Below are 22,114 nucleotides of genomic sequence, written 5' to 3' on the forward strand. Positions count from 1 at the left end.
AAGGACGCTAACTTTCGCGAAAAGGACCGGGGTTGCCGTAGCCAAAAGCTGAATTATTCCGTCAGAGACAACCCAAGCATTACTTGGGTTCACCTCCTCCAGAAAGCAGGCAGAATATGGAAGTATAGAAAGGTATTGTGACTTTACCCCATCTCATTTGGATCGAGCAGAGGTAAGAGGGAACCCCTGGGGTGTCTGTATCGGGGTTCAACATTCTCCAGTCGGCTTCCTTCTCAAATTCCAGGGCAAGGCCACCTGCGTGGGACCCGCGGGGCCCTGAGTCCCCCGCCCTGCAGCCAGAGGAGCTGCACGGGCTCAGAGGCTCGAAGACGAGAAACACTAGCAGCACAGCTCGGAGGAGGAGAGCTCTCCACCCGACAGTCACTTGCCGCCGGGACGCTACGTTTAACGAGCAGAGCAGCGCACTCGCAGCATCATCTCTGGACCACAGCGGCTCTGGGCCAGCGAGCGCCGGGGCAGAGGGCGCGTGCGCGAGACGTAGCCGCGCCCCCGCCGGCGGAGGCTCGGGGCCGGCGAGGGGGCGGGGCCTCGCGACTGCGCACGCGCAGGAGGACACATAAGCGGAAGTGGCGCGCGGGCGCGGGGGATGAGAGCACCTGGCGAGGAGGCGGCGGCGGCGGCGGCAGCTGAGGTGGCAAGTGCCGGAGTGGGCGAGGAGGAGACGCAGGAGGTGATGGCGACGGGCCTGGGGAGGGGGAGACGCTGCGTCTTGCTGAGGCGGCCCCTGGGCTGGGGTCCCCCTTCCAGGTGACCCAGGGCCCCCCCGCACCTCCGGGCCTTTCGCCGTGTTTGGGACCCAGCCCTCCCCTTCCCCCCTGAGAACCGTGACACGGCCCACCTGCGTCCTCGTGAGGGAGCGGGACGAGGTCGGGAGACGGGGCGCTGGGGCCTGGCTTAACGGAAACCTGCTGACAAGGTCTCCTCTTGTGCCCTCCGGCTGGGGAGAGCTCGCTCGGGCCGCTGTGTGGACCCGCAGGCCTCTGGGAGGGTCTGCTCTGCTAGGCTATTGCCCCGGGCCTCTGGACCCGTCAGCCTCCTCCTGTCTCAACCACGACAGCCTTTAGAGTTAAAAGCTCCTTCCCGGTTCTGCGTTCAGCTGGGCACTGTGTGGCACTGTGCTCTCCACCTGGGGTGCAAGGTGATCGTCCTCATCGGGGTGTCAAGTTCGTGTCGTGACCTTCCACTCGAAGTTCTGCAGACTCGTCCAGGCTTTGCAGTTTCACTCTCTCCCAAAAGTATTGGGCATATGCATTTCTTCCCCAGTAAGACATCGGACGTCTAGGACTGCTTATTGGATGGACGTTTTTCTAATTGGCATAGTTTGGGATTCAGCAGAGAGAAACAGCCTTTGAAAATAATTTAGATAGGTGTTATTTGTACTTAGGGCTTCCCAGGTGGGTCAGCGTTAAGAATCCGATTGCACTGCAGAGGACACAGGGTCAATCCCTAGGTCAGGAAAATCCCCTGGAGGAGGAAATGGCAACCCACTCCAGTATTCTTGCCTGGCAAATCCCATGGACAGAGGAACTTCTCAAGCTGCAGTCCAAGAGGACTAAGCAACTAACACTTTTATTTGTACTTAATTTCTTAATATACCTATTCAATCCTAATTTTAGTTTTCTCCCTTGGGGAAAAAAGAGTCAGTCAGTTCAGTTGCTCAGTTGTGTCTCTTTGCCACCTCATGGACTGGAGCACACAAGGCCTCCCTGTCCATCACCAACTCCTGCAGCTTGCTCAGACTCATGTCCATCAAGTTGGTGATGCCATCCAACCATCTCATCCTCTTTCACCCCCTTCTCCTCCTGCCTTTAATCTTTCCCAGCATCAGGGTCTTTTCCAGTGAGTTAGTTCTTCACATCAGGTGGCCACAGTATTGGAGCTTCAGCTTCAGCATCAGTCCTTCCGATGAATATAAAGGACTCATATCTTTAGGATTGACTGGTTGGATCTCCTTGCAGTCCAAGGGACTCTCCAACACCACAGTTCTAGAGCATCAACTCTTTGGTGCTCAGCTTTCTTTAGAGTCCAACTCTCACATCCATACATGACTACTAGAAAAACCGTAACTTTGACTAGACGGACCTTTGTTGGCAAAGTAATGTTTCTGCTTTTCAATATGCTGTCTAGTTTGGTCATAGCTTTCTTTCCAAGAAGCAAGCATCTTTTAATTTCATGGCTGCAGTCACCATCTGCAGTGATTTTGGAGCCCAGAAAAATAAAGCCTCTCACTGTTTCCATTGTTTCCCCATCTATTTCCCATGAAGTGATCGGACCGGATGCCATGATCTTAGTTTTTTGTATGTTGAGTTTTAAACCAGCTTTTTCACTCTCCTCTCTCACTTTCATCAAGAGGCTCTAAAGTTCATCTTCACTTTCTGCCATAAGGGTGGTGTCATCTGCGTGTCTGAGGTTATTGATATTTCTCCCAGCAATCTGAAAAAGAGTAACCTTTAAAAATGAGCACACAGTTTCTTGAACTTTGTGCAGTGAAGTATGTTCTACGAACTAGCACAGAATCTTGTTTTTCTCTGTCTTGTAATTATACCCCACAGGTCATGATTAATATCCAGAGTCCAGTTAATCTAGCTATAAATGGCAAGATTCTTCTAATTGTAAAGCACAGTGTGGCAAAATACAGAACCGGGTTTTTTTTTAGGTTATTCCCATCATAGTAGCATATTTTCCTTATAGTCTACCTTTTTGTAGTGGGAGACTTTTCTTCTAAAGGTTAATAAAAGAGATTAAGAAATTAAATTTTACTTCAGTAGATCATTTTAAATCAGTGTTTTCACCATTCATTTATTTTTAAATTTCAATATGTGCTAGAAATGCTGCTTTTTTATTCCAAATGATGATTAATATCAGTCACTAATGCCTTAAATGGAAGGAATATGGTTGTGAGGATCACAGTTATTGGCGATCAGAGCTCAGTGTCCTCCTTCATCAGTCACATAATCTAAACCAGTGATGTTCTGTTTAATAAAACATTGCATTCTCAATTCCAGGAAGGGAGAGGATTTTTAAAAACCCACACAAGAACAGATTTATTTGAATGGTGCTCTACACCCAGGCCAAAACATATGGAAAATAGTTGCTGACTTTTTTGTTTCTTCTACATTCAAACACAGCATTTAGGTAAGGTCTTTTAAGGTGTGCTTTATAATGAAAGTCATATCTGAAGGGGATCCTGCAAGATGACTTTAAAAGTCTAAACAGAGATGACGTTGATTAAGCGTGTGGGAAATAAGAACGTGTGTAAAACATGGAAAGGAAATACCGTAAAAACTTCTTTAAATTACACATTTTTCTGTCCAGAAACATGGCAGGTAGCTTGTTCAACAAACATTCTTCAATGCCTGTGTATTACTGTTAGTTACAAGTTGTGTTCAGTGCCTTGACCCCAAGTTTAAATTGCAGAAAGGGGCCTACTTAATCTCTGTAACTCAGCAGATTAGAAGGGATCTTGAAGAAGTCACTAATTATTGTGGTTTTAAACTTACATGTCGCAGGGGGCGGGGGTTTGTTTTGTTTTTTCTTTTAAGATTTCTGGATAATTCACGGTCAAAATTATTATTATCCTCTTCCTTCAAGTAGAGTCTATGTTTTAGTTCCTCTGGGATTGTAACAGTGTCTTATAGGAAAGTAATTTTTTGTTAATAAGTTTGTTCTGTACTTTGTCATACTTCTACACTATCTTGTCAACTTTTACATGAGTTTATTTTCCAGTTTCTATTAATCCAAAGAGAAATTGACAGTCATCTATGGAGCTTTCATGATATTTTTTTTCTCACAAACTAACAAAAAGTGATTTTTTTTCACTTTTTACAAACCCAAGAACATTTTTATTTTTTATTTCTTTTTTTAAACAGCTTTATTGGGGTATAATTGATACATACAAGAAATACACATGTTTAATAGATAGAATTGGGTGAGTTTGGGCATAAGTATACACCTGTGATCCCATCTCCATATGCAAGGTAATAGACAGCTCTGTCCCCACCGGAAGTGCCTTGTGTCCCCTGGGTGTGAGTGTGTGTGTGTGTGTGTTGCTGTTAAGAATGCTTCACCTGAGATCTACCCGCTTAACAATGATTGAGTGCGCAGCCCCACGTAGTTAACCATAGGCGCTGTGTTAGGGGGTCTCTGCAACAGGGGATGTCTAGGACCAGAGTTATCTGGTGTCATTGAAGCTTTATACCCACTGAACAACTATACCAAAGACTTTTTAAGTTACAATAATGTTCTCCAAAGGAAGAAAACATTTCCTTTTAACTCAAGAGATGCTGTTGCTAAAGCATAGTATCTTTTCTATAATCAGATAAATCTGGATTTTTACATAACTTACATATGTTTGACTTTATTTTACAGTGGTGTCATTAGCAAATAAATTTTACAGTTGGCTTAGCAGCTGTAGGAGTTTGGGCTGTTCCTTACTCTTTTTCTACAATTAGAGATTGACTTTAATGTTGAAGACGTTCTGCATATACTGTTGTGGGCTTTAAAAATTATATCCTCACTACAAATAGAAGCATAATAAAGGCACCCTTACTTCTTTACTACTTTGAAGTAAATACAAGGCTAGGTTTTGATTTGTTGCTGTGGAGATAAGAATGGTGTGCATTTAGTGATATATTGGTCTTTATCAGGTGAAGGTAAATTGTTTGGAGAGTAAACCTATTTTGGTCGATTGGAAGCTTGAAGAAGAGAAGTAATGTATTAAAATCCAGAGAGAATGACTCTTAGCTATATAAATTTCAAAATGTGATCTGAGATAGTATTTGGAGCATAGCACTTGACTTGATGGTCTAATGTTTTGCTTGGATTGTTTATTTCCTTCTGTAGGACCTGGCTCAGCAGGCAGAAGGAGGACTGAGCAAAGGAGAGGAAACCAACAAAGATAACTTTGGTAGCACTGAATGCGGCAAAATAGGAACAATGGATCTCAAGTTCAACAGCTCCAGGAAGTACATTTCTATCACTGTTCCATCCAAAACCCAAGCAATGTCACCGCACATCAAGTCTATAGATGACATTGTCGTGCTTGGCATAAATCTCAGCAGATTCAACAGACTGACTCAGTTTTTCATATGTGTTGCTGGAGTTTTTGTATTTTACCTAATTTACGGATATTTACAGGTAAAAAATTAGTTATTTGTTTGTAATATGTTAATTATTTGTAATAGTTGAGCTCATTATGGGCACTACCAACAGTTTTGTCCAAGAGACTTCCCTTCATAGGGTAGCAAGTTGATTCACAAATTTGAGTTTCTTAGTATACTAGTAGAAAAAGGCTACTTAAGATAAAATTGGCTGGAAACAGGGATCCAAATTTTAGAGTGAAGTATTTTACATGGGGGAAGGGAAGCCGGAGACAATTTTTAAAAACTAAAGTTAAGAAAAAATATGAAGTGTTATGTTTTAGAAAATGTACAATAAGTAATTATAACTGTGTGTTTTTTGAAAGAAAATGATTCAAGTATTGATTAGTATTTTGGAACACAGTTTTCACATAAAATTGAACAACAGCACAAAAGCCATATTCCCATTCATTTTTTAATTCCTGGAGCTCAGTAAGAGGTCATTTTGCAAGAATATATCTGGATGTTTAATATTTTTCCAACGGTGTGTCTTTAAGCCTATACTATTTGGATCATTATTTTTTTTTCTTTTTTTTTTAAATTAAGAAATTTTTACTAAAGGCCTATTTATTGCTTTACTTGGCTTCCTACCCTTACACATAAATAGTTATCTAATGTGGTAGTTCAAAAGTCAAAAATTTAGTCAAGTTCTTTAAAAATCAATAAAAAGATATTTCTACTATTTTTAAATTATTACTATGTAGCTGCTCTGTCCCTAGACCTAATCAACTTCTCAGCATCCCTTACTTGTAACTTCCCTTCTAAGATATGGATAAACAGGCAGATAAGTAGACAGAAGGACTAACTATATACCAGAATAGCAATGAATTTCTTTTTTTTTTTTTTTAATTATTTTTTTCTTTCTTTTTTTTTATTTTTTAATTTTAAAATCTTTAATTCTTACATTCGTTCCCAAACATGAACCCCCCCTCCCACCTCCCTCCCCATAACATCTCTCTGGGTCATCCCCATGCACTAGCCCTAAACATGCTGTATCCTGCGTCAGACATAGACTGGCGATTCGATTCTTACATGATAGTATACATGTTAGAATGCCATCCTCGCAAATCATCCCACCCTCTCCCTCTCCCTCTGAGTCCAAAAGTCCGTTATACACATCTGTGTCTTTTTGCTGTCTTGCATACAGGGCCGTCATTGCCATCTTCCTAAATTCCATATATTGATCATTGTTTAAGCATCTGTTGTGTTCTCATCCTTGGTGGTTTCTTGTAAACTAACTTTGTGCTTACTGCTTAGTTGTGTCCAACTCTTGCAGTCCCATAGACTGTAGCCCGCCAGGCTCCTCTGTCCATAGGATTCTCCAGGCAAGAATAGTGGAGTGGGTTGCCAGTGGGTTCTCCAGGGGATCTTCCCTACCCAGGAATCGCACCTGAGTCTCCTACATTGCAGGCAGACTCTTTACTGGCTGAGCTACAAGGGAAGCCAGCTTTGCCAGAACCTTATTTTTCTGCGATTTTTACCTCTGCAAAAAATGTCTAGCATTGCCACAATTTGTCTTGTATTTGTGTTGCTTTATGGGCTAGCTGTCTACATCTGACCAGCAAAGTCCTGACCTGCAAAGACCTGAGGTGGATGGATGACAGTCCAGGCTAGTGTAAACAGCAGACATATTCTCAGTTATCAGTTCATTATGGATATTTTCAGCCTTTACCAACTTGCTTTTTCTTTGCAATTCCCTAACATGAGAAATCTTTATAATTCAAGAAAAGGGAAGTGATGCGTTTTCTTAAATGTAGATAATATTTCTGATATTCTTTATAATCAGAGTGATCCTAAAAATTATTCTTTGCTTTTTCTTTATCTTATAGAAATAAAATATAAAAGTAAGTTTAAAAATAGAAAATAGAATTGTGACTATTCCTTTACTTCTAAAAGTGCTATATAGGGTGTCTTAGTGTAAAACAACATGAATTTTAATATCTTAATATTTATATTGATAACTGATTTTTCTACTTGAAGATGATATAAAAATTCAGGTATAACAATGAAGAACAACACAAAATGGTAACTTTTATCAGATGTTGGAATTTCTTGTTGAGAAGCATTTTTTTCTCCTTTGAAATACCATTGTTACCAAATAGCTTGGGAGCAAAGTTAGCCATTGCAATGGAAAGTGAATTAGAAATTTACAAACTTTGTTAAATTTTTTTCTGTTTGATAAATGATCAGGGATCTTAACTAAAAACTAATATGTTTGAAGTTTCTTTTAAAGTTAGATAAACTGATTAAATTGTAACATTACTTTTTGTGAGAACTGACGTTGCTACTAACTCTTCCATAAAACTCCATATTAAAATAGTTTAAAGAAAATGGGGTTTTGTAGTAAATTTAGCAATATAGAAAGTGAAATATTTACCTAATGTCAGGATATTAATAAAGATATTTTTTATGTTTTTATAAACCAGACAACTCCTACTAAATAACTCACAGACTTACTTAAACATGAAATCTAAATTTGGCAAATTGCACAGAATCCTAAATGGAGAAAATCAGTTCAGGATTTTTTTAGAGCCTATGTTTAGTTTTCCTTTGAACATAAATTTATCCATCAATTTCATCTTTTTAAAATTTATTTAAAGTATAGCTAAAATATATATTATTTATACTATATATTATTCAATTTATGTAATATTTATCTATGTGGTAGATGATTTATTCAGTTAAGCCAGATAACTTTATTAGACTACTTCTTAATGAGATTAAGAATGGCTTATTAACAATTAACAAATATTTTTCATGATATAACATTATGTTTAGGAAGAGTAACCATTCTTCTATAAGGAAAGGTTTTTATGTAATCCATGGTGCAGGACTTCTAAAAAAAACCCATTAAATAGAGAGTTGAATGATTGTGTTAATACAGGAAAACAGGCTTGAGGTAGTAGACTTGTAATGAGACTTGCTTTTTAAGAAGTGCGTGGGTTCTTCAGCCAGCTGCCTCCCTCGTTGTTGTGGGCAGCTCCCTTAGTTTGGGTCTTTTAAGCACGTGATGTGGTTACTTCCTGGTTCTTCCTCCTGCTCCGGTTGTGCTGGACTTGTGCTGGACGTCTGCCATCACGTCTTTTTAAAGGCCTCTGAGCCTCGCTAATTTTACCTCTCAGAAGCCTTACGTTTGGATGCTTTTTGGTTCATTTTGCTGTTTTGAGGGGTGACGCTTGGTTTCTATTACAATGCTGTGCTTACATGAATTCATGTGAGGAGATTGGTCCACCGCTGAACTTAACAGTGTTCATGTATCTCTTGACAGGAATTAATATTTTCAGTGGAGGGTTTTAAGCCCTATGGCTGGTATCTTACTTTAGTGCAGTTTGCGTTTTACTCCATATTTGGCCTGATAGAGCTTCAGCTGATTCAGGACAAAAGGAGGAGGTATGTGGACTGCTTGGTTTTTTTTTTTTTTGGCTGTTAAGTACATGACTAGTAGTTTTTTTTTTGTTGTTTTATTATTTTGGGCTCATGGAGTATGTTATATGTGAAATATATGTTTTACGTTAATAAAACATTTAATATCCAAGAATTTTCATCAGTGTTACCAACATATTAAAAATGGTAAATTTGATATTTCCATTATATGTTGAAAAACGTAATATCCCCTGAAGTGTAATGTTACCAAAATATTGTTGAAGGAATTTCCTGATGGTACGGTGGTCAGGACTCTGCACTTAACTGCAGGGGCCCTGGTGCAATCCCTGGTCAGGGAACTGAAATCCCACAAGCCACACAGTGTAGCCAAAAACAAAATGTTGTTTAGACTCAATAATAAAATAGATTTTCTTAAAACAGAACGTATTCAGATGTACATACATGTTCTTATAATGGAAATAGGTGTGATTACTGAAAATGTTATACTAAAGAGTGGCCTTGATATGAAATGTCAATACCTATTTTTATACTGGTTTTTTGAAATGGATAGTTAATACTTTGTTTTGTGGGATATGTTCCATTTATCACATTTGTAATGACCAGCAGTAGGGATTATATTCATGGACATTAGAGAAATTTCATAATGTTCCTTCCCATCAAAACTTAAGAGTTTATATGACAGTATCTTTTAAATTAATGACCACCTAGGTTTGAGTAATATCTTGAAATATTTTTCCTGGCATATTGAACAATATGCAATGAAAACCTCGTCTCTTATATCAGAAGGGGGTGGGGAATTTGAATATAATATTTTCTGGGTAAGTTTAAATGTGGTTATCCTGTCATGTCAGACCCTAAAATGTGAGTATTTCATGCATATATTGGATAGTTCAAGTGTACCAAGGAGATAACAGTGTTGACATTATCTTCACTGATATAAATGTTTAATCTTCAAGTAAAAATAAAAAATTCTCAGAGCTACTTTTTTTCTTAAATAAGTGTTTTTGATGTTTGTATGAAGATAACTACAAAATTTTAAATATTTAAATGAGCAACATCAGTATCATTGGTCTAATTTTACCTCTCAACCTCTATATTGCCAATAAATTATTACGGCAGCAATTTTAAAAATGTTTGATTCCAGGATATCTTTATTATTTTCGTGCTCTGAAACTCCACAAGACTTAGCTCAGCCATAGGAGGTAGAATAGAAAGTAAGTAAATGCATCTGTCAGGACTAACACACGTGGAAGCTTGATGATTTATTATGTATTGCAAACTGCTGGGCCTCTGATTGCTTTAAGTTAAAAATCACAATGCTGTATTTATTAGATGAAAAAAACACAAGATGACGCATCCTCCTGAGTGGTAAATTTTAAAAAGATACAGCTCCTTCTCAGCTACCAAAAGATAGAGAGTGAGCCGTCAGTCATGTTTTTCCCAGCCTTCAAATCACATGCCCATAACACATTTAAAGATAAAGTCATTTGTGTTTGATGTAAACACAGGTGAAGAAATTAGGTAGAAGAATTTATAGGCGTAAAGGAAAATGTAATTATGAATTGAAATCTTTTCATTCCCAGGCACATTAAAACCCTTTTTAGAAAAAAAAAAAAAAGATCTTTAAAGGTGTATTACAGTGAAAACATGTCCAGTCGCATATTTCTGAATTTATTTCCAAGTATTTGTATCTATCTCTGAATTTATTTAAGTGGCACTGCTCTTTAGACCTCTAATTAGTTGAATTCTTTGCTTAGCTTTTTCTCCCTTCCTGTATTTATATGAATATCCGTGAGCTTGTAAGAGTACAGAATTTGGAGTTAGAAAATGTGTATTTGAGCCTCCTGTTAGTTCTGTCAATTCCTCAGGGAAGTTTCATGTTGAGGATGAAATATGGCAATGTGTGGTATTACATCTCACAGTCTAGAATACCTTAAGTACACGCCTTGTTATTTCAGCGAAGATGACCTTCTAGCTTTGGTGTTAATTACTCTGTGTGAGTTTTCAGTAAAGGAGATCTATTAAATTGCTTTTCAAAGGACTTTTCAAAGTTACAGCTTCCCTATCATATCTAAAGTAGTAAGTAGTTGGGGTATTCAAGTAGAAACGGCTGAGAGTCCTAGAGGCAAGATGGTGAAATCTAGCCTCATTTCACCAGTAAGAAAGCAGGCCTGGAGGAGAGCTGGGATTTCCATGAGCTCATGCCCCACGCTGGAACCTTCTGAATTTAGGGTTCGTGAGTTGCAGGCTGGTTTTCCTTCTCCTTTACTGCACTGCTTTTCTAACCTTGTGATTCTCCTGACTTGAATTTTCTGGCCACTGTTTGCAATTTATGAATGAGGAAATTTGCCCCTTCTGACTCCTGTCGTCATCTGGAGAAGTCGTGCTGTGCTTCCTTCGCTGGTAACCCCCACTGAGGGTTAAACCCTACGGACAGCGTAGGAACCAGCATCTGTGTACACTGATGCATATGGGCATGCCCAGTTATTTCCTCACTGGTTCTGAACATTGACCACTGTGTTCGTAGTTAAATATAAGCAAAGGTCTCAAAATTGAATTGGAAATGATACATTTTAATTGAACTTTTCTAGTAAATTATTTTGCCTTATGCATAGCCATGTAAAAAAAAAAAAATGTGGAATTTTGTTGTCTTGATTTAAACATGAGCCCAAATCCCAAAATGAAAACTAGATCTAAATCTGCAACATAAATCTAAAAATGCAACATAATAGAATTATGTGGACGTACAAGGTTATTATTTTAGACCATTGAGTATCTCTTCAAAGTAAGCATATACTCCCAAGAATAGCTCAAAATTCTGAAGGTACGATATTAAGAATCTCCTTTAGGAAGTCCAGTTAGAACCCAAAGTAAAACATCTGGGATCATGAGAGAGTTGGACTCCTCATCTGAAAGTTGGTTGTTTTAACAATTTATAACATTAATAGCATTAGAGATAAGGCATAAGACATTATGGTAATAAAAAGCAGCAGCAGCAGCAGGGTTTTAAACCACCATGGACTTCCTAGAGAAATTCTGCTCTGATTATTCAAGCAGAATGGACAGATATATTTTTCCTAATGCTAGATGAAAACATTAGGAAATAGAACAGCAGTTAGGAGTTAAAAGGAGCTGGAAGATCCCCTGGAGAAGGAAATGGCAATCACTCCAGTATTCTTGCCTGGAGAATCCCATGAACTGAGGATCCTGGTGGGCTACAGTCTATGGGGTTGCAAAAGAGTTGGACATAACTTAGTGACTGAACAGCAGCAACAACAAGGTGCTTTTTTACCATTTTAGAAACCAATATTTCTTAAAAATCAATTCTTATTTTCTGCATGTAGTCAAGATGGTTTTTGTATGTAACTGTAACTACTGTTAAAAAAAACCTTAAATGTAACAAACATTTATATTTTCAGTAAGAATCTAAGTAACTCTAATGTACTACTATTTCACACAGTTGAGAGTCCTCACTTACAGTCCATTAAATAAGGGTGAACTGTTAATTTTAGTGCATTCTCTTGTACAAGTAAGCAGTACTATACCTTTAAGAATAGTGATATTTTACCAATATTTCTAGAAGTATTAAACAGAAATTAGAAGAGTAATTAGGAATTTACACATTGTAAGCACATTCTCTTACAGTAGTATAATTGGGTCCCAAAATGAAGATTTTGAAAATTGTCTTTTACAGAATACCAGGAAAAACCTACATGATAATAGCTTTTCTAACTGTGGGTACTATGGGGTTGTCAAACACTTCCTTGGGCTTCCTGAACTACCCTACCCAAGTCATCTTCAAGTGCTGCAAATTGATCCCCGTTATGCTAGGAGGAGTTTTTATTCAAGGTATAGTAATGATGTATTTTCGTACTGTTTGAAGCTAACAGGATATGCTGTGACATCTAGCATTAGGAAAAACATCAAACTCCACTTAATATCTTTAATGAACGTTCTAGGTATTGTAACAATTCTGAGTGATGATCTAATATAAATGAGATACTATAAAAACACTGATACTTCCCTGATACACCTCAGGATCTGAAATCTTTGGACTTGGGGAAAACCAAAATAGTATTTTGTTTTATTCTTTTTGCCTGGAGTCTACTACATTGCCGAAAGGCCATATTCACATATTGAAGGCTTAGCTCAGAAGTACCCGGAAAGCTGTTTTCAACTCTTTGATTTTCCTACTCTCCAGGGCTCCACTCTCCTCCTCTGTTGCGCAAATGGATAATTCTCATGATGAAGTAAAGCTTAAGCTGAGCAAAAGTGTTCTTTAACCCACTCTGCTAAGCCCCAGCTAAGTTACAGGCCTATGAAGGCAGGAGCAAGAGAGGAAGCAGTGATAGTGGCAAGCCGCGGAGCATGCCCAAATGAGTGTCATGAGGAGCATTCCTGCTTGGATGGCACAAGGTTCCTCATACAGCCCTGACTTCGTTTTATGCATTATAAGCCTTCCCAAAAGAGCCCTTTAAAATGAAAACATGTATGTCAACTGAAACATATAATTTCAGGATAACTGTTCACATAGGAAAAAATAATGATCTCAATTCCTATTAAAAATCACATTTAACTTTGTGAATGACTTAACCGGTATAAGAATATTTCATTACAATCCTTCTAAAAAGTTACACTGTGTAATTTCCTTATTTAAATGTAGATGTACTGAAATAAGTTAAACCTCACCAACTTAGAAGTTATCTGACTGTAGTATTTGCAAACTTATATATAGCCTGAATAACTACTCTGGTTATTTTGTAAACTTACAAACTATAAGAGAATTCGTAGGCTTATGTTATAAAATAAGAGAGGCACTAATTCCACAAACCTTTTAAATGTTCTAATTTAATCACTATCACAGCAGATGAAAAGGATTTCGTGTCTAATTTTAAGGACATTTTGGTGCTCACAGGATAATTTAATTTTCAGAAACCCTTCTGTGACTATCCCATGCCTTGATTAAAATGTTCTTGATCATTTCTGACATTGTATATAAAAAGCAATCCCTGCTGAGCTTGTTAGACACATAGATCCAACACTGTGCTGAGTGGCTAATTGCATAATGAGGTTGACTTACCCTTTGTTATCCACAGGAAAGCGTTATAATGTTGCAGACGTGTCTGCTGCCTTATGTATGAGCCTCGGCCTGATATGGTTTACCCTAGCCGACAGCACAGTTGCGCCAAATTTCAACCTGACAGGTAAGGAATTTATTTGTCTTCTTGGATTTTGTCAGCGTTTCAGTTCAGAGTAAGAATTTTTACAGTTTCATTAGGGTTTTACATGATGGTGTGACATCTGTGGTTCTCATATCTAGCATAAAGTTTTTGGACTCTCATATAAGATGTAGTAAAAGTGTCACAACTCTGAAACATAACCATTGTTTTCAGTACTCTTGTATTTGGGCATGACAGGAGGCTGTTTGCCTAGTTAAAATCTCCTGTTTTCAAGTACTTGACAGATCAGTCTTTGAAGGACCGAGTTGGAACTATACACACAAGTTGCGGAACCACAGGAGTAATTGTTATTTTTCTGAAAAAGAGGAAAGGAGCGTGCACAGCTGCTTTTCACTGCTTCAGCTTTGTTGTGTCCGCACCTGCAAAGGAAGATGATATTTGGAGACTGAGGGGAAAAGAAAGTCATTTTAGAGGCGTGTGTGTGCTTAGTCACTGTCGTGTCTGACTCTTGCAACCCCGTGGATTATAGCCCTCCAGGCTCCTCCATCCATGCAGTATCTCAGGGAAGAATACTGAAGTGGATTGCCATTTCCTCCTCCAAGAGATCTTCCCAACCCTGGGATCAAACCTGTCTCCTGCCTTGCAGACAGGTTCTTTATACCATCTGAGCCACCAGGGATAGGAGTGGTTCACATGAAAAAGAGACAATAGATTGCCTCACACGAAGGTAGTGGGAGCGTAGAAATGAGATGCTGAAGTAACGGATGTGAAAGCGCCTGCACGGGGGTGTGGGTGATGACGATGAGGAGGAAAGGCGGTTTCAGTGGCTCTGTAACTTCTCACCATATTTGTTTAGTACAGTGTTTCTTTCAGACTTGTAACCAAATCACTAAAGTTCTTAAACAGCCTGACTTCACTTCTGTGCAATATGAGCCTTTCCAGAAGAGCCTTTTAAAGCAAAAATGTGTATGTCAGCTACTTCACATATAAAATCCAGGATAACTGTTCAAAATAATGATCTCAAGTCCTATTAAAAATCAGTACTTTAAACATAAAACTATTACTTGATGTGATTATTAAACACAATAAGGTGATGGCATCAATGCAATTTATTAGTATTAGTTTTGTTTCTTAAATAATATCGTCTACATGCCTGTTACAATTGGATGTGGATAAAAGTACTCTACTGAGCAAGTATAACTTAAGGGCTGCTGTTTTTTTAGCCCAAATTTCTCATAAGTCTTGATTACTGTTCATACATTTGAATGAGGAGGTTATTTTTTTCTTATGCCTTCTTGAAGGTGTGGTCCTCATCTCGCTGGCCCTGTGTGCAGATGCTGTCATTGGGAATGTCCAAGAGAAAGTTATGAAGCTGCATAATGCTTCTAATTCAGAAATGGTAAATGCTCTTGTGCTTTTTCATCACATCAGACAGACTCAAAAATGGTGATGTCCTTAGTTTATGACATAATCACAATACTGAAGACTTGCATTTTTGCATTGCATTTTAAACTGGTTTATCATCACTGTTTTCATAAAAATAGCACGTTCAAGTGTCATACGAAGGTAAAAAGTAAAATACCATCGCCACCACTAGTACCTTATGATAAGCATTTGATCGTCTTTTTCCTCTGATTCATGGAGTTTGGGGCATGGTAACAAGTCTTCTCCGTTGCATCATATTTCTTCTCTCGTTGAATCTGGTGTTATCTTCCATCCAGCAGTTTGTAATTTGCATGTAGTTTAGCTTATCTTTTGCTTCATGGCTTCTGGCTGTGCATTATTATTGAAAAGGGCTTTTCCAACTCTAAAATTTTAAGAATTTTATGCCAGTAGCCTCCTAGTTTTATAATCTCCTTACTTATTAAATCTTTGATCCAGCCAAAGCTTTCTGAAAATTTTCTTCCATATGACTATCCACTTGCCCTAGTATCACTTATTGAATAGTTCACTTTCCCAACTTTTATTTTAAATATCTTCTTTCATCCTCTCATGTTCTGATGCAGAGTTTAGAATTTTATCTTTTCCAGTGTATTTCTGCACTGGACCCGTATGACAGCAGCTTTATCACCAGACGTTCACCATCTGTTAGGACTAGCCACTGTCGTCCCTTTTGCTTTTCAGAATTTTACTACCCGTGGTTACTCTTGGGTGTCCATATCCCCAGATAAACTAGAAATCCCATTGGTTTTGTGATTGGTATGGCATTGAATTACAAATTAATTTAGGGAGAATGGCATCTATACACTTGGTTCTTTGAGTCCAAGAATGAGGTATGACTTTCCTTTTATTCAAGTGTTTCCTTAAATGTCCCTTAGACTTTATAAAGTTTTCTTTGTATAAATCCAGGTATTTTTTTTTAATTGAAATTATTGTTAGGTGTTTCATCTTTTTACCCTTATTACTGCAAATATCTTTTCTTCCCATGTGTCTTCTAACTGGTTGGTATTTGTATCCAGTAAATACGTTATGTGTGTGTTTGCTTTAGTTTTACAGCCGACCACCTTGCTAGACAGACAGAGCTCCTGCGTTAAGGATACGTAGGGCTGGTTACTTTGGGAGCAGAGTGGGCATCTGTGTGGAGTCCCTGAGAACGCAGGAACCCTAATCTGGGTCAGGAGTTTTCTTGCTCATCACCACTCTTCCTAAATAAGGGAAAGAGCAGAGAGTTAAGAAACTGTAGGTAACCAGAAAGTTAGTGCAATACAGTGGTTAAAACGCACACTGGGATCTAAGGTAGCCTTGGTTTATATCCTCCCTGTACTAGCTCTCCTCTTTCGGGAAGATGACCTACCATCTCTTAAGTTTTAGTTTTCCCATCCACACACTGGTAGGAAATGATGGTCAAGAGTGCCTGACTCACCTACTGGACAGCGCAGAGAACTCTGTTCAGTGTTATGTGGCAGCCTGGTTGATGAGGGGGAGTGGATACCTGTGTGTATATGGCCACATCCCTTCACTGCTCGCCTGAAACTATCACACTGTTTGTTAATCGGCTATACCCCAATGCACAATTGAAAGGGTAAATATATATATATAGCCTGAAAAAAAAAAAAAAGCATGCCTGTCTCTTTAGCTGGTTGTGAGAAATAAAAAGGATTAATCTATATAGAGCATCATTAGCACAGTACCTGACACATAGCAGGTTTTGAAGTTTGCCAATAACGCTGATTCTGTTTATAAGGAACATAATAAACCAGGATAGAAAGATTGGTAGGAAAACTGAGAAATTAAATAATAAATACACCATCTGCTGCTTATTTTCATTATAGTTTAATAGTCTTTGCAAGCTTAATGTTTGGGTTTTTCATATCTAATAAGTAGTTTTCAGAGTATCTTTGTCTGTGTATGTTTTTAGGATCCCAACACTAAAATCTGGTTTGAATTCAGTAATTAAGCAAAAAATGAATAATTAGGTAGTCATGTATGAAAGGATTAGTACTGCTGAGTTCTGTTATACAAGTTGCTGCTGCTACTGCAAAGTCACTTCAGTCGTGTCCGACTCTGTGCAGCCCCATAGACGGCAGCCCACTAGGCTCCTCTGTCCCTGGGATTCTCCAGGCAAGAACACGGGAGTGGGTTGCCATTTCCTTCTCCAGTGCATGAAAGTGAAGAGGGAAAGTGAAGTCACTCAGTCGTGCCCGACTCTTAGTGACCCCATGGACTGCAGCCTACCAGGCCCCATGGGATTTTCCAGGCAAGAGTACTGAAGTGGGGTGCCATTGCCTTCTCTGTTGTACAAGTTATGTTGTACCTAAAACTTATAAACAGGATCAACCATCGTTTCCAGAAAATTAGGCCATATTGAAACAATGATGTTACTTTTTAAATGGTTTCTTCTATACATTTAATTGAATAGATTAATTGACCCACATATTGAAAACTATTCATTTCCGCCTTTGGTTAAATAGCACTTTCTTCGATTTTGTTTTTCTCTTCTCTAGGTTTTGTATTCGTATTCAATCGGTTTTGTGTACATTTTATTGGGATTGACATGCACTAGTGGACTAGGCCCTGCAGTAACATTTTGTGCAAAGGTAAACACTAGTCACATTTTTTAAAATAAACATCTTCCATTAAATAGTTTCGTCTGTATTTCTGATTCTCCTTGTTCAAAAAGACTGTATTTCGTTTAGCTTGATGGCTCCTTTAATGCAGTAGATGTAGATCAGAAATTATTTTAGCAGTGAAGTGATTTATATTAAAATTTATTTTATCCTTGCTCTTTCTTTAAGTTAATTTTTAAACTATTCATAATGTATAAGTTGGGGATTTTTAATTTCATCATTATTTTTCCATTAAATCAGAACTAAATAAGAATCTTTGCTTGACTGCATTGTTGAATGGCTTATTATTGCTCAAGAAGTTGGTTAAAATCTGTAATTTTATTTCATTTATAATACCTCAGAGTTTGTTTTGCATTTTTCGTTAGAAAAGCCTTTTTTATATGTTACAGGATCCAATTCGGACCTATGGTTATGCTTTCCTTTTTTCCCTCACTGGGTATTTTGGAATCTCTTTTGTTCTGGCTTTGATTAAAATTTTCGGTGCACTTCTTGCTGTAACAGGTAAGAATGATGTACTTAATTAGATTATGTAATAAGCATGTGACTCCAGACCTGTCCTCTTAGCCGTAGGCCCCATGCCGCCCACGCTGGCATGGTGGCTCCAGCTCCTTGGGAATCCAGTCCCTCTGTCTCTGCTCTGCCATCTTCGTCCTCTTCCAGGCAGGAAGGTGGAGAGAACATGAAAGATACATCCGCCTCTATGTAAACTCCCTAGAAATCACACTCCTAGAGACAGCACTTCTGCTGACACTTAAATTGACACTTGGTTGACTAAACCCAGTTCCATGACCACAGCAACTGTAGGAGAGGCTGGGCAGGTGTCCTGGTTAAGAAATGGGATCCGTTTACTAAGGAAGAAGGAAAAATAGATTTGGGGAGTCAGGTTCTGACACGGACTTCCAAACTGGTTCTGGTATTCATTCATTCATGCTTTGAACGTTTAAGTCCCGGCAACTATAGTCTGGGAATCCTGGAGCCACGTGCAGAGTTCCTGTCCCCCCCTGGGTGGGACCAGGGAGGAAGGTTTCCAGCCATAACCCCGGAAGGACAGTGAACAGAGGGCAGGAAAGATGTTCATGGTTTTATCCGGCTGTGCCCACTGTTAGAGTGTTAGGATGTCCTGTAGATTGTCACTTTCAAAGAATATCCCCCATTCTACCTAATCCTGTCTTCCTTGGAAAAATGTTTCTTGCCAGAATAAGAATGTCTCTCTAAAAGATGGTGAAACTCCATAGCAATGTGGCCTCTGTCAAGTACTTCCTACAGTTGCCCTGTAACGTTTAGCCTTCTTCTTTAATGTCTGCAGCCTGCTCGATGGTGAACTCCATGGTCTCAGGAGCAGTAACTTTCTGTTGTTTTAATTTCTTTCCTTGACACCTCGTGTAGATCTTGGTGCACAGTAGGCTCTGTAAAGATTTGTTAAATAGATGATTTCCAAAGTATTTCCAAGATAGGAGGCGCATTCTAAAACCGACCTTTGTCTCCCTACAGTGACAACAGGGAGGAAAGCAATGACCATTGTTCTCTCATTCATATTCTTTGCCAAACCGTTCACATTCCAGTAAGTACTTCTCAATTCAACAAGTCTCTCCACCTTTAGGTACTTTTACATTTCCTCTTAAACAGCCTTAATTTCTTTGTAAAGAAACCTTTTCATCTTGACCCACATTTATGGATGTGTCTTCTGCTGTTTCAGAAATGTATGTAATTATTTTGAAGAAATCATTTTGTACACTTAAATTGCCTAACCAGTCCCAATGCACTTGTGACCCTGTTTCTCGTATAAATGAATGTGAATGATGTGGTGAGATTAAGGGATTCCCCTTGCCCTGGTGCAGATATATAAATTATAAATATCTACATAGATGGTTCTTAAGGTTATTTGCTGCCTTTCCTAAAAAGGATTTGAGATAGAGAAATAGTCTGTAAATTGTGCCCTAATGGTTTTCTCAATTTCTGGCTTCTGGTAGAAGCACTGACTGTTTTCTTTACTGTCTGGTATGTATTTGAAATTAGCATCATTTAAACTTATACTGGTTGGTAATTGAGAAGATTCAGACTTAGACACGGTCATTGTACACTCATCCCTCAGAATCCACAGAGTACCAGTCCAGGACCCGATAGACTGAAATCCAAGGATGCTGACATCCCTTTCAGTCAGCCCTTTGCATCCGCAGGTTCCACATATGCACACACAGGACCGACTGTGTATTTATTTTTAAAAAAACACACATCAGTGGACCTGTGCTTTTCAAACCTGTGTTGTTCAAGTGTCAGGTGTATAAGCCTAAAGGCAACCACACAATAGACTACCATCGCTGTACAGTCGGTCTTCCGTATCCACAGGCAGAGCAAAAATATCCAAGGAAAAAAAATCCGGAAAGTTGCAAAAGGTGCAGTTTGAGTTTGCCTGGCAGACTCATCGTGTTAGGTCTCGTAATAATTTAGAGATGGTTAACAGCACACGCAAGGTTGTGCACATATGCAAATACTCGGCCACTTTATGTAAAAGACCTTGGCCTCCGCAGATTGTGGTGTCGTCTGGGTGGAGGGTTAGTCTGGAACCAGTGCCCAGCTGGCGGCAAGGGCGGCTGTGGGCTTGTTTCCTGTCAGCGCTTCTCCGTCTACGGGGCTCAGGTGCTCCTTGTGTTGCCCACACCGTTCTGCTTTCTCAGGATGCGCCCCTTTCTGTCTGTGCAAATTCTACCCCCTCTGGGGTAACTAGTTGGGCCGCTGTGTCAAATTCCCTGACAGATTTATGTATCCAGCACTTTAAACATACTTAATGAGCCTTCTGGTAGATGTTGGACTTTGAATTTACTATTATCCTCAAAATTCAAGTGCACTATGTTTAAAATTCTATAAAATACTTTTCCGACATACATATTTAACATTAAAAATACAGAATTCCATCTACTATGACCTAAATATTATTTGTAAAATAAAATAAATACTATTTTAGTGCTATTTTAGATTAACCTAAAATAAGTACTATTTTAAATTAGGTATCCAGTAGCAAAATATTTTATTGAAGAATTTTTGTGAAATCCATCAAACTCTATGGTTAATGATAAATTGTTACTCTGACATTAATCTTTTTTTCCCTTCTTTCTTTCTCTTAGGTATGTGTGGTCTGGTTTCTTAGTTGTCCTTGGTATATTTCTCAATGTTTACAGCAAAAATATGGATAAAATAAGACTGCCATCACCATATGATCTGATAAACAAAATGGTGGACTTAAGGAAATCAAGGACGTTGGCACAAACTGTATAGGCAGTGATTCGTTTTGTAAAATTCTATTTGTAAAATAGAATTAATTCATCAATCAATTAACTTTCCAAAGGGACTTAAAAAACCAAAGGCTCTGAAGGCATGCTCTCCATTTGTGGATGGATTGCGTATGAAGTTGGCCTTTCTTTAGAACCCTGTCTGTCTAACCTCCAGAGCAATCACGAGGGCCTCGCCCAGCGCAGCTTGGACTGAAATGTCAACAGGAAGGACTCAGTGCTTACAGTCTGTTGAGAATTTCACTGGAAATGGACCATGTTGCAAGACTGATTGTATATCATTATGACATATCAAAGAAATTGATATGTAAAAATAGACCGTTTTCCTTTTTCCATTCCATTTTGGTGGTCTTATTTAAATTGAATCTCTGTTGTAAGAGTGAACTGATGATTTAAAGTCCAGAGAGAATAACTTCATTATAAATAAAAATTATTCTGTGATTTTTTTTTTAAAGAATGTGTTTGATGAAATCTTGTTATAAAGAGGGGAAATAAAGGTTGGATTTTGTTATGAAGAGGGAAAGTAAAGTATACTTAAACTTTAAACCTTAGGCTTTTCTCTGATCATTTAAAGTGAAGTGAAGTTGCTCAGTTGTGTCCGACTCTTTGGGACCCCATGGGCTGTAGCCTACCAGGTACCACCATCCATGGGATTTTCTGGGCAAGAAGACTGGAGTGGGTTGCCATTTCCTTCTCCAGAAGATCTTCCTGGCCCAGGGATTGAACCTGGGTCTCCCACATGGTAGGCATTGTAGGCAGACGCTTTACTGTCTGAGCCACCAGGGAACTAAATAAAATGTGCTTTAATTTTTCTGTGGAATATAGGGGATAGAGAAAGAAGAGTTGTCATCCGGTGTCCTATAAGTGTGTATATCACAAGACAGATTTCCTATTATTCATCAAAGGTGCTAGGAAACGTCATGATCTGAATTTTTAAATTGAGGGGAAAATGTTGTTTAGTCTCTTAAGTCATGTCCAACTCTTCCACAACCCTGTGGAGTGTAGCCTCCCAGGCTTCACTGTCCATGAGATTCTCC

At 38.7% G+C, this 22,114-nt stretch overlaps 1 protein-coding gene across 4 annotated transcripts; it reads left to right on the forward strand.

The window, feature by feature from the left end:
- Window positions 1–567: 567 nt before the first annotated feature.
- Window positions 568–21,623, forward strand: SLC35B3 (solute carrier family 35 member B3). 4 transcript variants are annotated; one of them, XM_060403784.1, is made up of 11 exons: window positions 568–768; window positions 3,027–3,156; window positions 4,864–5,157; window positions 8,428–8,549; window positions 12,238–12,392; window positions 13,640–13,747; window positions 15,025–15,122; window positions 17,668–17,760; window positions 18,180–18,291; window positions 19,282–19,351; window positions 20,913–21,623. In XM_060403784.1, exons 3-11 carry the CDS (start codon window positions 4,957–4,959, stop codon window positions 21,061–21,063), a joined length of 1,110 nt encoding a protein of 369 aa, XP_060259767.1. In that variant the 5' UTR covers window positions 568–768; window positions 3,027–3,156; window positions 4,864–4,956; the 3' UTR covers window positions 21,064–21,623. The 4 variants fall into 4 exon arrangements, with proteins under 4 accessions (XP_060259767.1, XP_011956703.1, XP_004019188.1 ...); XM_012101313.5 differs by having other exon boundaries at window positions 568–691; XM_004019139.6 differs by lacking the exon at window positions 3,027–3,156 and having other exon boundaries at window positions 568–691.
- The last annotated feature ends 491 nt before the right edge of the window (window positions 21,624–22,114 follow it).

This window comes from Ovis aries, chromosome 20, assembly GCF_016772045.2.
Source record: "Ovis aries strain OAR_USU_Benz2616 breed Rambouillet chromosome 20, ARS-UI_Ramb_v3.0, whole genome shotgun sequence".
Taxonomy (NCBI): Eukaryota; Metazoa; Chordata; class Mammalia; order Artiodactyla; family Bovidae; genus Ovis; species Ovis aries.

What these genes read in the sequence shown, in the direction of transcription:
- SLC35B3 (XM_004019139.6), top strand. Translation starts at nt 608, where the DNA reads ATGAGAGCACCTGGCGAGGAGGCGGCGGCGGCGGCGGCAGCTGAGGTG. An exon ending in TAATTTACGGATATTTACAG is followed by an intron (nt 5,158 to 8,427) that starts GTAAAAAATTAG and finishes ATCTCTTGACAG; the next exon opens with GAATTAATATTTTCAGTGGA. An exon ending in TGCACTTCTTGCTGTAACAG is followed by an intron (nt 18,292 to 19,281) that starts GTAAGAATGATG and finishes GTCTCCCTACAG; the next exon opens with TGACAACAGGGAGGAAAGCA.